General features: G+C 39.7%; 1 protein-coding gene across 2 annotated transcripts in view; it reads left to right on the top strand.

Annotated features, from left to right (window-relative positions):
• Phf6 (PHD finger protein 6) overlaps nt 1-14011 on the top strand; it is a 62760-nt gene extending 48749 nt beyond the window's left edge. Inside the window, exons 9-11 of one of the 2 annotated variants that reach the window (XM_042668238.1) lie at nt 3449-3582; nt 10347-10476; nt 10819-14011. In XM_042668238.1, coding sequence (XP_042524172.1) covers nt 3449-3582; nt 10347-10476 — 264 coding nt within the window. In that variant the 3' untranslated portion in view covers nt 10819-14011. Of the gene's footprint in view, nt 1-3448; nt 3583-10346 lie in introns of both variants that reach the window. The other variant, XM_042668239.1, reaches the window with a different exon arrangement.
• Nucleotides 14012-17535: the final 3524 nt, after the last annotated feature.

The raw sequence follows: 17535 nt of genomic DNA, 5'->3' as shown, positions 1-17535 counted from the left end.
TTTGCTTTTTTTCTGATGGTGAGGTTTAACTAAGGGCCTGGGCACTCACTGTCCCTGAGCTCTTCTGCTCAAGGCTACCACTATACCACTTTGAGCCACAACTCCACTTCCAGTTTTCTTGTGGTTAATCTCCAACTAGCTAATTGGAGGTAAGAGTCTCAAGGACTTTAAGCCCTGGCTGACATTGAACCCAGATGCTCAGATCTCAGCCTCCTGAATAGCTAGGATTACAGGCATGAGCCACCAGCACCTGGCCAGTATGCATTTCTTAATTGAATAATTTCTTACCCAATAGCAATGTCATTACAATTTAGCTATAACAGTTAATTTCTTAGTACCATACAGCTCCCACCTCCAGTTCATATTCATTTCCCCAATTATCTCAAAACTGCTCTATAAAGTAGATTTATGTGAATTGGATTCCAAAAGAGAATCTCATGTTACATTTGGTTCTATATCCTTTAAGTAGTATAGGGCAGTCCCTCTTCCTTGTCTGTGTGTATGTGTGTGTGTATACCAATCCTGACTCTTGAACTCAGGGCCTGGGTGCTGTCCCTGAGTTTCTTTTGCTCAATGCTAGTATTCTACAACTTGAGCTAGAGCCTTTCCTTCCACCTTTTTAGTGATTAATTGTAGATATGAGTCTGGCCTGGCTTTGAACCCTGATCCTCAGAACTCAGCCTCTTGAGTAGCTAGGATTACAGGCCTGAGCCAACAGTGCCCTCCTCTGTGTCTTTGTTTTGTGTTTTTGTATGTGTGTGGATGTTTTTTGAAGGCTCTACTTTTTTTTTGCATTTTTGGTAATACCACTTCACTTCTCTATCCTCCCTATTTCCATTTAAAGTGGGAATTACAAGCAAAAGTTTGATTCGTTTCAGTTTTAATTTTGGGGGAGATAAGAATAGTTCACTGGAAGGACAGGACTTGTACTTAGTCTTATCAGAGAGGTCGCTAAGGCTGATGTTTGCATTCAGACTGTGAGTCTGATCCTCCCACTCTAAAGTTCCCTTCCATCTTTTATGTCATGATTTCAGACACTTAGGATTATTATCTGACTGTACCAGCAATGACCGACCCTTTGTTTGTGAAACTTCCTATTTGAAGATGTTAAAATTGTCATTGGTTCCATTTAGATCTAATTTAGTTTGATACTTTACTTACTTTGAAAATGAAAGTGCTAAAAAAAAAAAAAAAAAAGAGAACCTAGCCTGATACTGATGACTCAGACCTGTAATCCTAGCTGCTCAGGACACTGAGATCTGAGGATTGAGGTTCAAAGCTACCCCGAACAGAAGAATCCATGAAACTCCAATTAATCATCCACAAGCAGGAACTAGAGCTGTGGCTCAAATGATTGCATGCTAGCCTTGAGCAAAAAAAGGCTAAGGGAAAGTACAAGGCTCAGGGTTCAAGCCCCAATATTAGCATATACATTCAAGAACAGAACTTCTAGACTAAAACAGGGAAATCATTTTATCTCATCATGTAACAATGTCATATCATATTTTAAAAAAATTCAAATAGTGAGAGGGAAAATAGTTCTCTTGGTCAACTTACTGTTCCTCTTCGTTGAAAGTTAAGTAACTGCTAACTTAACATGTCTCTCTCTGTATGTTAAAAGTAGTCCACCAGGGCTGGGAAGTTGACTCAGTGGTAGAGTGCTTGCCTCAACATACATGAGACCCTGGGTTCAATTCTTCAGCACCACATAAGGAGAAAAAAGCTGGAAGTAGTGCTGTGGCTCAAGTGGTAGGGTGCTAGCCTTGAGCTGAAGAGCTGAGGGACAGTGCCCAGGCCCAGAGTTCAGCCCCGACAACCTACAAAAAAAAAAGTGGCCCACCAATAGACTGCCCACCACTCCAAAATAAAAGAACATCTAGAGCTCTAAAATTGAAAATTCTTTATTATGCACCCCTTCCTAGAGGAAAAGCTATAAAAGGTTCTATAATAAAAAAAAAATCTGCTTAACTCATTGTTTTGTGAACTCACTGGGCATTAAAATCTTACATTTTGAGCAGTCACATTTTTTTTTTCTGTCGGTCGTGGGGCTTGAACTTTGGGCCTGGGTTCTGTCCCTCAGCTCTTCAGCTCAAGGCGAGCGCTCTACCACTTGAGCCACAGCACCACTTCCAGTTTTCTGGTGGTTTATTGGAGATGAGTCTCACGGACTTTCCTGCCTAGGCTGGCTTTGAACCGTGATTCTCAGATCTTAGCCTCCTGAGTAGCTAGGATTACAGGCGTGAGCCACCAGCGCCTGGCAGTCACTTTTTATCTCAGAATATTTTTTTGGTGTCAGTCCTGGGGCTTGAACTTATGGTTTGATTGTTATCCCTGAGGGTTTTTTTTTTCTTTTTTGCTCAAAGCTAACACTCTACCCCTTGAGCCACAGCTCCACTTCTGTCTTTTTTGGTGGTTAATTGGTGATAAGAGTCTTACAGACTTCCTTGCCCTGGCTGGCTTTGAATCTTGATCCTCAGATCTTAGTCTCCTGAATGGCTAGGATTACAGGCCTAAGCTGCTGACACCTAGCTTCTCAGAACATTCTTTCTTTCTTTTTTATTTTTATTTTTTGGCCAGTCTTGGGGCTTGAACTTAGGGCCTGGGAACTGTTCCTGAGCTTTCTTGTTCAAGCTGGCACTCTACTACTTGAGTCATAGCACCACTTTCAGCTTTTTGTGTTTCTGTGCACTGAGGAATCAAACCCAGGGCTTCATGCATGCTAAGCAAGCACTCTACCACCTTCCCAACCCTCTCAGAATATTCTTTAGGTGAGGATGATTTAGGCCAAACTGAAAATTGTGGAACAGGTTTTGGCTCTTTTAGTATCCCTCTGCCCTTTTGCCTAATTTTCCCTCTTCTGAGAATATTGCTTTCCTATTTTCTCATTCTTTCCCTCAATCAGAGGAAATGAGCTCTGGGAGGAAACGACATCAAATCAACTGGGGGCTGGTGGTTGAGGGCTCATGTCTGTAATCCTAGTTACACAGGAAGTGGAGATCTGAGGGTCACAGTTCAAAGCCAGCCTGGCAGGAAAGTCTGTGAGACTCTTAACCTCTAATTAACCACCAGAAAAACAAGAGTGGTGCTGTGGCTCAAAGTGGTAGGGTGCTAGCCTTGAGTGAAAGAGCTTAGGGACAGCACCCAGGCCCTGAGTTCAAGCCCCATGACTGCCAAAAAAATAAAAATAAAATCTCTGAAATGCAATGTAGTTTTTGTGGTTGGCATTAACAAGGAGTATCTTATCTATATATTGAGATATCAGGTCTTTCATGGTTAGTACAGTTTTAATTATGTGCTATATAATAGTAGGTTCATTGCTATACTTTTTCAAAAGAAAATGGCTGCTGTTTGTAAACTGGGATGTTTGACTAAGTTTATTACTGAAGTACATAAAATTGCCTAAACTTGTAAATACTGCTTATGATTGTTTTCTCTTTCTTTTAAACAGAAATGTACACTTTGCAGTCAGCCTGGTGCTACTATTGGATGTGAAATAAAAGCCTGTGTTAAAACCTACCATTACCACTGTGGAGTACAAGACAAAGCTAAATACATTGAAAATATGTCACGAGGCATTTACAAGTAAGAAAACCCAAGAATTGTCCATTTGGCTAAACATACCAGTAAATAACTTCCCTTAAATATATACCATGACTTTGCTCAATCTCTATTAGGTGGTATATAGTCATGAATACTGAAGGTATTCTCTTTTTAATATTTTTTATTGTGGGCTGAGAAGGTGGCTCAGTGGTAGAGCGCTTGCCTTGCATACATGAGACCCCGGGTTCGATTCCTTAGCACCACATAAGCAGAAAAAGCCGGAAGTGGCACTGTGGCTCCAGTGGTAGAGTGCTAGTCTTGAGCTGAAGAGCTGAGGGACAGTACCCAGGCCCAGAGTTCAGGCCGCATGTCTGACCAAAAAAAAAATAATGTTATAAAAGGGATGTATAGAGGGGTTGCAGCAACATAAGTCAGATAAAGAATACATTTCTTTTTGCATGTCAACCCTTCCCTTGTTCTCTCCTAATTTTTCCCTCCCATCTACCCACAAGTTGTATAATTCATTTCTGAAGGTATTCTATAAGGATTTTTTCCTGACTATGTACCTCTGGGTTACCATTCATTCCTCCAACATTACTGCTCACTCTGTGTTAGAATAGTATTTAGTTATAAAGATAGAAGCGAAAAGATTGTCTGCATAGAATGACAAGAGTTTGGGGTAGAACTCAGTGGTACTGAACTTCCTGCGTAGCTAGGATTATAGCTAGTAGGCCCTGAGTTCAATTATAAGCACAACCAATGGGATGAATAGACAAGGAGAGGGAGGGAAAGAAAAAGGACCAGAGATTAGGATTTCTAGGTACTGTGCTTTTAATGAGCTAGTAGTGTAATGGTTCCATTTCTTTAAGTTCATAAAAATTAATTTGGTAAGAATCCATGAACTTTTGTTTATTTATTTATCTTCTTTCTTTCTTTTTGGGCTGGTCCTGGGGCTTGAATTCAGGGCCTGGGCGTTGTCTCAGAGCTCTTTTGCTCAAGGGTAGTGCTGTACTACTTTAGCCACAACTCCACTTCTGGCTCAAATCTCAGCCTTCTGAGTAGCTAGGATTATAAACATGAGCCACCAGCGCCCAGCCTGAAACATTTTTTTTGTGACATTAAATAGTTTACATTTGTTTTGATGATTGCACAGTGTTCTATAATACACACACACACACACACACACACACACACACACACACACACACACACATGCACAGAGTTATATATAGTCATTTTATTGGTTCCTTATTTCGGTTATTTTTACTTTTTAGCTGTTAGAAAACCATGTTTTAGTGGTTATCTCTAAGCAAAAACATTTTTACTAGGATCTATGATGAGTTGGATTAAGTTGAATCGTTTTTACTTTTCGTATTGAAGTGTGTGTGTGTGTGTGTGTGTGTGTGTGTGTGTGTGTGTGTACTGGCACTTGATTGAATTCATGGCCTTGTGCTATGCTTGCTTATAGCCGGCATTCTACCACTTGAGTCATAACCTCAGTCTGGCATTTTGCAGGTTAATTGGAGATAGTCTCATGGACTTTCCTGCCTGGGCCAGCTTTCATCCTCACTTCTCAGATCTTAGCCTCCTGAATAGCTAGGAGTATAGGTGGGAGGTACTGGCACATGGCTGAAATTTGTTTGTTAAATTTATAATGTGGATTTTGGAATACTGAATTCAAATGAGCATCTACATGCAAGTAGTTTGGGATAGAGCTGAATTAAATGGCGTCCCTATCTCCCCAATATGGCTTTCATTCCTTAGCACCCCTTTCTGGGTCTTGACTATATATATAATGTAAAAGGCAAGGGTAGCTGGGCCTGGTGCCCATACTTGTAATCCAAACATTCAGGAAGTGGAAACAGGAGGATTTTTAGTTTGAATCCTTCTGGGGCTATATAAGAAGGACCTGTCACAAAAAAAAATAATCAAAGGGCTGGGAATATGGCTTTAGTGGTAGATTGCTTGCCTAGTATGCATGAAGCCCTGGGTTCAATTCCTCAGTACTATATACATTGAAAAGGCCAGAAGTGGCTTTGTGGCTCAAGTGGTAGAGTACTAGCCTTGAGCAAAAGAAGCTCATGGACAGTGCCCAGGCCCTGAGGTCAAGCCCCAGGACTGGCAAAAAAAAAAAAAGAGGTGAGGGAAGATATAATGATTTTTATTTATGTTTATTCTGTCTTGTGTATTATATTTTAAATTATTTAATATGAATATTCAAAAAAAAGAGCCTCCCATCATAAACATGCTCTATGACAGTGGAGGTATAATTTAACCAGTTGACGGCTGTGATTTTGTGCCTAGACTCATGAAAAACTCATAAAGGACTATGGAAAATAATCCACAAATGAATAATAATCCCATAAAAGATGAAAATTTGGCCAATCACCAGTGACTCATACCTGTAATAGACACTCAGGAAGCTGAGATAGGATGGTGGTTTGAGTCCAGCCAGCCTCAGCAGAAAAGTCTGTGAGACTCTTATCTCTGGTTAACCAATAAAAAGCAGGAAGTGGAGCTATGGCCCAAGTGGTAGAGCATAAAAGCTCTGGGAGTCCAAGTCCCAGGACCCCCACAAAATAAATCTGGAAGTGGAGGTGGGTTCAAGTGATTGAGCCCCATCCTTCAGTGAAAAAGCCAAGTGAAAGCAGAAGGCCTTGAGTTAAAGCCTCAGAACTACACACACACACACACACACACACACACACACACACACACACACACACACACACACACACACACACACACACACACACACACACACACACACACACACACACACACACACACACACACACACACACACACACACACACACACACACCCTGAAAAATAAATACAAAAGCTAGCCATGTGCGGGTGGTTTACACCTGTAATCCTAACTACTCAGGAAGCTGAGATCTGAGGATTGCAGTTCAAAGCCAGCCCAGTGAGGTAAGTCTGTAAGACTCTTTTCTCAAATTAACCACTAGAAAACTGGAAGTGGTGCTGTGGCTCAAGAGCTGAGGAACAGCTCCCAGGTCCAGAGTACAAGCCCCATGACCAACAAAAAAGAAAAAGAAAAAAAAAAAAAGCTAAGCAAGAACATGAGGCCCTGAGTTCAAGCCTCTGTATACTAGCACACAAAATGATAAAAATCTGTCTTGACAAGAAAAAAAAATCTTGTCCTTTTAGAGGAGACTTTCTATCAAAAAGATTGTAAAATTTATATAAAAATATAATAGCATGACAACTTTGCCCATTAGCAGTTACCAAATTATTGCCACAGTTGTTTCATTTATTGGTATTTTCCCCAAGATCTAGCTCAAATCTCTTGCCTTTAGATTCCCTACATACTTCAGTATATATCTCAAAACACTGGAATTTCTAATGTAATTACTACCTCATAATCATATGTTATAAAATAACTGTGCTGGGTGCCAGTGGCTCATGCCTCTAATCTTAGCTGCTCAGGAGGCTGAGATCTGGAGATCACAGTTCAAAGCCAACCTGGGCAGGAAAGTCTAAGACTCTAATCCCCAATAAACCAGCAGAAAACTGGAAGTGGCGCTGTGGCTCAAGTGGTAGAGCGCTAGCCTTGAGCTGAAGAGCTGAGAGACAGTGCCCAGGCCCAGAGTTCAAGCCCATGACCTAGAAAATTAATTAATTAACAATTGTTTTTCAGAACCATAACATATAATCCATATTTTCACATTTCCACAATTGTCTTTTTTTGGCAATCCTGGGGTTTGAACTCAGGGCTTCACACTTGCTAGATAGGTGATCTATCACTTGAGCCATTGTTTTTGCTTCCATTATTTTTCTTTTTCTTTTTGTTTTTTGGGGGGTCTGGTCATGGGGCCTGATCTCTGGGCCTGGGCACTGTCCCTCAGCTCTTCAGCTCAAGGCTAGCACTCTACCACTTTGAGCCACAGCACCACTTCCAGCTTTTTTTTTCTTTTTGCTTATGTCGTGCTGAGGAATCGAACCCAGGGCCTTATGCATGCAAGGCAAGCGCTCTCCCACTGAGCCACCTTCCTAGCCCCCATTATTTTTCAAATATGGTTTTATTTATGCCTTCACTAGCCTGGACTACAGTCCTATTTACATTTCCTACATAGTTGCAATGATAAGTATGCATTATTGGTTGGGATGGAGCCTCACTAATTTATTGTTTGGGCTGGCCTCAAACTGAAATCCTCTTATCTCTACCTCCCTAGCACCTGGGATTACAGGTATGTACCAGTACACCCAGTCACAAGTGTCTTTTTAGACTTAATTTGTTCCAATTTGTATATATACAAAGTCCATGCACTGCATTTTTTATTTAATTCTGTTTTAACATGAAGTCATCTCTTCCTCAATCTCACCTTTTCTCTCTATGTGAAGAACCCTGATGAATTGTCCTCTGGAAGTCCCAAACTGTAGATGTGTCTGTTTACTACTTTATGATGGTATTGCACTTGTTTTTACCCTTTCTCCTATACTTTCTATAAATTGATTCAAAGGTTTAGTTTAGATTCACGTTATGTTTTAGGGAATATGCTTCATAGGTAGTATAGGAATCTCATTTGATAATTGGAAAAGAAACAGCCGGTCACTGTTGGTTCTCACCTATTATCTTGGCTCCTCGCAGCAGGAAATTCTGTGAGCCTCTAATCTCCCATTAATTACCCAAAACAAACAAGCCAGAAATGGAGCTGTGGCTCAAGTGGTAGAGTGCAAGCCTTGAGCACAAAAGCTCAGGGACAGCACCCAGGTCTAGAGTTTAAGCCCTAGGAACACACACACACACACACACACACACACACACACACACACGCACACGCACACGCACACACGCACGCACGCGCGCACTCGCGAGGAGGAGGAGGAGGAGGAGGAGGAGGAGGAGGAGGAGGAGGAGGAGGAGAAGAAGAAGGAGGGGGAGGGAGGAGGAAGAGGAGTAGGAGGAGGGAGGAGGAGGAGAAGGAGAAGAAGGGAGAGGGAGGAGGAGGAGGAGGGAGGAGGAAAGAGGAGGAGGAGGCGGAGGGGGAGGGAGGAGGAGGAGGGAGGAGGAGGAGGAGGAGGGGGAGGAGGACGCGGCGGCAGTGGCGACAACGGCGGCAGCAGAAAAAAAACTAAAAAGAAAGGAAGTTTTCAGTGGATAGCATGTGAAGGCACAAGTCCTCCATAACTCTTTGACAGTTATTGAAAATAGTTTAAGACTGGAAAGAAAACTCATGAGCACAGATAGAAGTCAGTTGTTACTATACTTCACACCACACTTGCCCTTTTAGTTTATTAAAATGTTAGATGTAGCTTAGATGATCAGTGACACATATATTCCTATATAATCATTTATCCATTAGTGACCATGAGTACATACTTAGAGATTTTTTAGAGCACTTTTCCTGTCATATAGTCTGTAATTGACCTAAAATTGGGCTCAGATCAGCCTGCCTATTGCTGATTATGCAAAATCACATATCATTTTTATTAAAAACTGTAATAAAGGGCTGAAGGCATGGCTCAAATGTCATAGAATGTATTTAACAAGTTGAGGCCCTGAGTTCAAAGCAGGTACTCTATAATCCTAGCTATTCAGGACACTGAGATGTGCTGACTACCATAACCTTTATGGCTGCATAAAAGTCCCTTCTGTGTGGGCGTGGGTGGCTTATGCTCATAATCCTGGCTACTGAGGAGTCTGAACTCTGAGGATTATGGTTCAGAGCAAGCCCAGGAAAACAAATCTGGGAATTTCTTATTTCCAGTTAACCAGCAAAAAGCTGCAGTTAGAGGTGTGGCTCAAGTGGTAGAGCACCAACCATGAGTGAAAAAGCCAAATGAGAGCATGAGGCACTGAGTTCAAGCTCCAGTACTGTACCCCAAACAAATATTAACATAAACCACAAAAAAAACCCCGTGCCACCAAAAAAAAAAAAACTTAGTTTCAAATATACAGAGTATATACTGAAAAGGTGATGGGAACAACATGATGTTGAAGACTCATTCTGGAGATGATTCATTCTGGAGATGACTCATTCTGGAGAAGACTCATTCTGGAGATGACAGCCAAATATATAATGTGGGGAATTTTTGTATGATTTATGGAGATATTCTAGCAAAGGTTAAGGCACTCATGACCAAAAGTAATTTGAAACGTTTGAGGAGAATTGTTTCCTGCAATATGAGCAGAAAGTAGCAATGTACATAGAATATGTTTGTTGAAATATAATTGTAAATTTTGTATACGGGATTTCTAGAAATTTTTATATTACATCTATATATCTGAAACTTACTGTTTTTTCATTCGCTCAAAATTTGTTTTAAGCCAAGTGCCTGTGGCTCACATTTGTAATCCTCGCTACTCAGGAGGCCAAGAACTGAGAATCGCAGTTCAAAGGCAGCCTGGGCAGAAAAGTCCATGGGACTTGTATCTCTAATTAAACACCAGAAAACCGGAAGTGGCACTGTGGCTTAATGTGGTAGAGCACTAGCCTTGAGCAAAAGAGGTCAGGGACAGTGCCCAGGCCCCAAGTTCAAGCCTCATGACTGACAAAAAATTGCTTTTAATCTCTGGGAAAAATAAGGGATTGCTTTATAACGGTTGCCCTAAATAAACAGGAGGTTTTGTTTCAAATCAACTTCTATTATCTCAATAGTAGTGTATTTTCTTATCTTTTAGATACGAATGGCCCGGTAGTGAATTGGGGGTGTTTAAAATTGTGAATGAAAAACTCCTGTTTTACATGGGCACCAAGCTCTTCCACTAATGATTGCATAAATGTATTCTCATCAACAGTGACAAAGGATTTTGAGATTTTTGTCTTTCATCATTGTAGACTATATTGTAAAAATCATAGTGGAAATGATGAGAGAGATGAAGAAGATGAGGAACGAGAGAGTAAAAGCCGGGGAAAAGTAGAAATTGAGCAGCAACAACTAATGCAGCAGCAACTTAATGGAAACTAGGTATGAAAGTTCATTATACCACATCTGTTATCAGGATGCAAAACACACTGATAAATACATAGCGAAGTAATGAAATGCAGTACATTTTTAAAAAATCTATTCTGTTTAGCTAAGAGCATGTTACTGGAATGCTGAGGATTGTTTAGACTTGCCTAGTTCTTTGTTGTTTTTTTTTCTTTCTTTACTAGCCAATTTTGTAACCATAAAAAAATAAAGCTATCCACTTTATCAGTAAATGTAGTTCTAATGTCAAATCAGTAAGATATTCTCCTCTATAACATTATGTTGATTGTGTTCCCATCAAACATCCTATTTTACATGTTTTTATCATCTTTTAAACAGGTTCATGGGACAGAGTTAGAAAACTGGGAATGAATAAGACATCCATAACTACTATTCTTTTTTTCCACTGTTTTCTAAAATCCAAAAGGGTTTGTAACTTTTTACTGCCCAACTCTTAGATCCTTCATTGAACTGCCTGAAAGCATCTTGTTTGTTCTATATAAGCCTTCACTAGATGGCTGAGTTTGACATGTTGATGTTACGTAGCTGTAGCTTGCAGTTTCTGGGAAGCAGTTGAAAACACTATTAACCCTGTGTAGAGTGTCATCAGTTAAAGCAGACATTGAAATGAACTAAGCTCTATTTCTGGACTGAACGAAGTTCTACTGTTTAGAGTGTTTAAGTTGGTTTAGTGGATTCATGCTCAAGGGAAAACGTAAGCAAATTTTACTTTACAATGCAGCCATGCCACTGGTGGCAACCCATGATTCTTTGTGGAGATTTTTTTTTTCGCACTCCAGTAATGGAGGCTAGAAATGAAGAGAACCTTCTTCTCTCTTGGCTTTGACAGCACATGCTCTCAAGTCACTTCCAAGAAGTGTGCTCCAGCTTTTCTTTGGCTCCTGTTAAAGTTGGGCTCACTGACCACCGTGGATGCAAGCAACTGGTGATTAAAAGCTCTGATGCTCTCCAGTGCTTATGCCAAAATTCTCTTTGACAGTACCAGCTCTTCTCTTTCCAACTCACACCAAGAGCTTCTGGCAAAATGATCGAATCCTTTTCCAGGTTCAAAGTAGCATTTGGCAAACCAACCGCAAACTAAAACCTCTTTGAGATTTAAGGGGTTACCACTTGCTAAGGACTTTTAAAGACCCCACGTCTGAAACGGGTTCCTCCCAAGTGCCCTGTCCGTGGAACACTTCACGTCTTGACCCAGAGTATGTAAGGAGGGCTCGGGGGCTGTAGGAGTGAAAAACAGTCTTGCATAAAACAGGAATTATTTTGAATGTTGTGACCACTATTTTAGAAACTTGATTTCATGTTTTCCATGTTTTTCAGTCATTGCTTTGGTTGTATGTTTTCTAGGCTTCTGGGGCCCCACTCTTCTTCTTAGTGGGGTTTGGTATTTTGTCATTAACTAATGATCAGGATTGTTTATAAAAGCCTAAGAACCCAGCTTTTTTCAAAAGGATTTTGGACACTGGCATTTTTTAGCTAGTGATATTTTCTTCCACTTATCTGCTGAAGCACATTTATATGTTTCTTTATGGAAAAACCAAAAAACGAAAACAAAAACAACTTTATTTGTGGTCTGCCTGATAGTACCATAGCACCTCAAGGCAAAGGGTAGGGATTCTGATTACGGAGTTATTAGTTCACCTACCACAATAGAGCAAATTTGCAAGTAAGAAATAACATATTGAAGTGACTATACAATGAGCGGACAGAACAGCATTTTTTAAACTGTATACAGGTGGGAAATTACACTGTGCTGAATGAATTTTGTAACTGCTTGTCCCTTAGCATCCAATTTGTCAAGTGTGTGTTCACACATTTACTTCAATCAAGGGACTCAATGCTTGCTCTCTTTTAACTCTTTTATTGTTATTTTTAGAAGGAAACTAGCTTTAGTAGTGGACTGCTATGTATGTTTCTCCCTTTGCTTTTAATATGCCACCATTTGTGTGTGATTCATTTTCAAAATTTGTCATGACTTGAAGTACAAGGACAGATCTAAATGTTTGTTTACCAAGCTATGTGACTTTTCCCAAAGGATCTGTACTTTATTTCCTTATAACAGCTTGAAAACTATTATTTTTAAAGATCTTGAAATCACTGTGTCTAGATCATTTTTTTACATTGTGTGCCATACAACTTACCCATGGAGAAATAGGTATCCTTCATTTTTAGACAACTACTGTAATGAATTTTTTTAGGAAAAAAAAAAGGAAGGTGCCAGGGGTAATTGTGGCCAGTCACTAATTATGTAAAGGACTTCAACTATTGTAGCTGTCAGTTGATGGGTTTGTTGCGTAGTAAGATATAGAACTTGGTATGGGTTTCTTCAGCCCTTTCTCTGCTACTACCAACCAGAATAGCACTTTACCTTTTGGTTGGCTAGATAGGTGGCTGACTACCTGTTTTTTCTCACTGTGGTGTAATAGGCGAAATCCTCCATTCAAAATTGAAATGTAAATTGAAGTCACATGAAATATCACCTTGGGCTGTAAGCCTCCAATATTTTGATTCTCTACCTATGTTTTCATCACATGCTGAGTAAAAGTGCCTTACAATGTAAAAATTGTACAGTACTTGTGTTCCCAAGTAGCATCATCATCTTCTGGGTAGTAATTACATTGTGGTATTAATATTTAGATAAATGGACCTCAGCAGTGTATTTACTGTACATCTCTTAAGTCCTTAACTGTAGTTTTAATAAGCATGACATTATTTGATAAGTATATGACATTTACATTGTTTTCCAAAAATACTGCCATTACTGTCTTTTATGCATATTTTAGCCTGAAATTTCGAAGTGTCTTTTCTTCTTTATTTCCTTTTCTTTCTTTCTCCCCTTTTTTTGTTTTCACTTTTGTTGTTGTTGTTGTTGTTGTTGTTACGAGTATTAAACAGTGTAACCTTTGCAAGCGTATATTGAAGATGATTCTGGAGCATTTATTGCCTTACCAGAAAATGTTAGTAATAAATGTTCTTTAGAGCAGAAGGATAGACTTAAGTTTCTATACTTTAATAAGAGCTCTTTGTTCCTGGGGGGAAGACGGGAGGGGGGTGAGTTTTACTTTCATCTCAATTTATTAAAACCCACAACTTAAATTCTCTTGCAAGGATCAGCAGTTTTAGAAATTTCAAATTGTACTTGCTCAGAGGTACATGCTACTCGAGATATGAACAGAATAACAGTGCTGTAGATCTACTATTGAATCCGAATCTATGTACTTGAACAAATGTGTGAATCTCAAATATCTCAAAGCAAAAGTAAAAGTGTTCTGGCATGTTGTTGCTTTTTTAAAAAGCACTAAGGTTAGACCAAGGTATAGTTTTGTTTGAACAGACATTTAATTGTAAAGATGTGGAATGCGTCATGGGTCAAAAATCAAACATTCCTCTCATGTTATGTATATTTTGTTCCTGTTATATTGGCTTTATTTTCAAATTGTAGTTTGTAGTATTAGTTCCTTTTATTGGTATTCTTGCATATACTATTCATTCAATAAATCAGTTATGAATTTCATATTTGTATGTCTTTTTTGTGTGAGAGCTTATGATGAAGTTTTGACAACCACAACAACATTGTGTTATGTTTAGTCTTGCTGTGCATCAAGGTAAAATGCCTAAATTGTTTGATAGCTTGTCATTCAACAAATCTGGAGAAAGCGCTGGGGATATACTTCAGTGGTAGCTGCTGGCCTAGCATCACCAAAACAATAACAACAAAATTCACCTATCTCAAAAAACAGTGTGGGAGGGTGAATATGGGAGGGGAAAAACCCTTGGTTTTGAATTTCATTCAAAGTTTCATAATACAAGGTATTTTTATGGGGAGAAGTGACAATCTCTTTTCTTTTCTTTTCTTTTTTTGGTCAGTTGTGGGGTTTGAACTCTGGGCCTGGGCTCTGTCCCTGAGCCCTTCAGCTCAAGGCTAGTGCTCTACCATTTGAGCCACAGCACCACTTCCAATTTTCTGAGTGGTTTATTGGAGATAAAAGTCTCACAGACTTTCCTGCCCTGGCTAGCTTTGAACAAGGATCCTCAGATCTCAGCCTCCTGAGTAGGTAGGATTGCATGTGTGAGCCACCGGCACCCGGGCACAGTCTTTTTTAAGTACAATAGAATAGGCATTATGGCCTGGGAAAAAGTGAGGAAAGGGGCAACATTGTTCAAAAAGAAATGAACTCATTACCTACTTATGTAATTGGAACCCCTCTGCATATCACCTTTATAATAATCATAAAAATAAAATAATTGGTATTATACCGTGGTTCAGATTATTAGAATGTGATTTTGAAAATAAATACCCCCAAACTCCTAATACAATTTATCTTATAAAGGATTAGTACCCTTGCCATTTAAGTTTTCTCCCAGTTCATGAACAGCTTCCTGCTGGTACTATGCTCCTATATGAGGTTGCTCATATCTAGGGCAGAAATCGATGTTTTAGTTAGTGGAAATCTGCCATTCCACATACAATTCCTAGTCTGCATTCTTACTGCATTCCCCCCCAAGTATCACATTCAGATTATTGCTGGATCATAGAATAGTGTGTTTTACTGCAAATGTATATGTATTTAACATTCACTATTAAGTCTCATTTTTAATTGCTGTAATGGGAAAATACAACGATTGGAAGTTATATGCTTTTCTTTAGCTAATCAAAACTATAGACCACTTATTTATTGGTTCTGACTGCATTTCCTAGCAATTGTTGAGATCATTACAAAGCCAAAAAATGCAGAATTTCAAAAGAAAATTCTATGGCCAGCAAATGGTCAGTCCATATTTTTACAAGAAAATAATGAAACCACCTATGTTACAGTCCTCAATTGTTGGCAAATATTATATAATCTTGCCTTTGTTTAGATAATAAGGTGGCCAGACATTAAGGATATAAGGCATAATTTTGTATTAATTTTTAATCGGAATATAAAAAGTATAATGAATTACCAATTGCTTTTAAGGTTACTGACATGTGGTCAGTGTACTGGAGTCAACCAGTCTTGGTTCCCTTTCAAAAGACAGCGGATGGAAGCCAGGTGCTGGTGGCATACACCTATAATACTAGCTACTCAGAACACTGAGATATGAGGACTTCAGTTCAAACCAGCCCTGGCAGAAAATTCTATGAGACTTTTTTTTTGGGGGGGGTGTTGGGTTGTGGGGCCTGAACTCTGGGCCTGGGCACCGTCCGTCAGCTCTTCAGCTCAAGGCTAGCACTCTACCACTTGAGCCACAGCACCACTTCCGGCTTTTTTTCTTTTTGCTTATGTGGTGCTGAGGAATCGAACCCAGGGCCTCATGCATGCAAGGCAAGCGCTCTACCACTGAGCCACCTTCCCAGCCCCTCTATGAGACTCTTATCTCCAGTTAACTACTAAAAACCCAGAAGTGGAGCAAGGTAGAGCACTTTTCTTGAGGGGAAAAAAAAAAAAGCTTAGAGACAGTGCCCAGGCCCTGAGTTCAAGCCTGAGGATTGACACAAAAATATACATAACAAAGACAGTAGATTCCCAAACTTCCAAATCATGCATTTGTACCTCTGTGTCTGTGTGTAAATGTGTCTTTTATGATGCTGCTGGGGGAGATAGGAAAACTCAAGGCAGCTAAGCTAAGTAGGTCTACTATGAATAATCAAGAGGCACACATAAAAGCAAATAGTGTTTCAGGAGGTAATTTTTGAAATGAGAAGAAAGACTAGATAGCAAAGTGAGTATCAAGAGTGTTGAGATAGAAATACCTGGAGCTGAAAATATGGATGTTGGATGTACAGCTGTGGGCTTTGAGTTTTTCGGTAAAATGATTTGTACAGAGGGTAAAGTGATTTTAAATATGAGTGAGTTGTACTCATAGTTGGGGAGGTGGGGAGGGAAGGGATGGTAGGGGCTAAAGGAGGAGGTAACAACGCTCCATAGGAAAAGTACTCATTACCTTACTCATGTAACTGTAATCCCTCCGTACACTATTTTTACAATAAAAAAATATTTTAAAAAAAGAACGAATTCCTGATAACATGCTACAGTGTGGATGAACCTTGAAAATATTACGCTAAGTAACCAGACACAAGGCCACAAATGATATGTTTCCAATTATATGGAGTTTCCAAAGACACAGCCAGAGAGATGGAAGGCCAATTAGAGGTTGCCAGGGGCTACAAGAATGGGGCAATGAATGACTATGAACAGGTATAGAGGATCTTTGTTTGTTTTGGCTGTACTGCTGGGGACTACTACAGTGTATACCATACTTCTGGCCCTTTTTGCTTTAGATTATTTTTTCAGATAGGGTCTCAGGTGTGTTTGCCTTTGCGAACTTCCTCTCACTCCCACACAGCTAAGATGACAAGCCTGCCTCACCACACCTAACTTGTTTTATTGACATGAGGTCTTGTTAACTTTTGCCTGGGTTGGCCTCAAACTGCAATCCTCCAGATCTCTGCCCTTCCAGGTAGCTGGGATTACAGGTGTTAGCTACTCTGCCTGACCTAGAGTTTTTTTCTGAGACGGTGATGAAATGTCAGGAATTAGTGGTTGATGGTTGTTGACTTTATGAGTAGACCAAGAATTATGAATTATATATGTTCATAGAGTGAAGTTTAGCCTAAATTTTTAAAAATTAATAGTATTCCATGTAGTCACACATATATTCTCATGTTCTAAGTGATCTTGTATCAATTTAACAGTGCATCTATAGGATTAAGTTTGCCTACTTCTCTACCTTTCAAAAGATTGTTTTTTAGTAAAAAGAGGAGGTATGATGTCTTTATGTGTTTTAATCGGTCCTGGGGCTTGCACTCAGAACCTGAGTGCTATCCCTAAGCTCTCCACTTCCAGTTTTTGAAAATTGGAGATGAGTCTCATAAATTTTCTTGCCCAGGCTGGCTTTGAACTGTGATCCTCAACTCTCAGCCTCCCGAGTAGCTAAGATTACAAGCATGAGCCACCAGCATCCAATTACTTTTTTTGCATGTCAACTACTTGTTTTTGCTTTGCATGAATGAAGTTTAAATCTAGCCAGAAAAATTGACTTGATGTTTTTGGCTCA

This window comes from Dipodomys spectabilis, unplaced genomic scaffold (assembly GCF_019054845.1).
Source record: "Dipodomys spectabilis isolate Male_0828 unplaced genomic scaffold, ASM1905484v1 ptg000423l, whole genome shotgun sequence".
In the NCBI taxonomy this organism is placed as follows: Eukaryota; Metazoa; Chordata; class Mammalia; order Rodentia; family Heteromyidae; genus Dipodomys; species Dipodomys spectabilis.
This window is presented reverse-complemented; position numbering and strand designations above follow the sequence as displayed.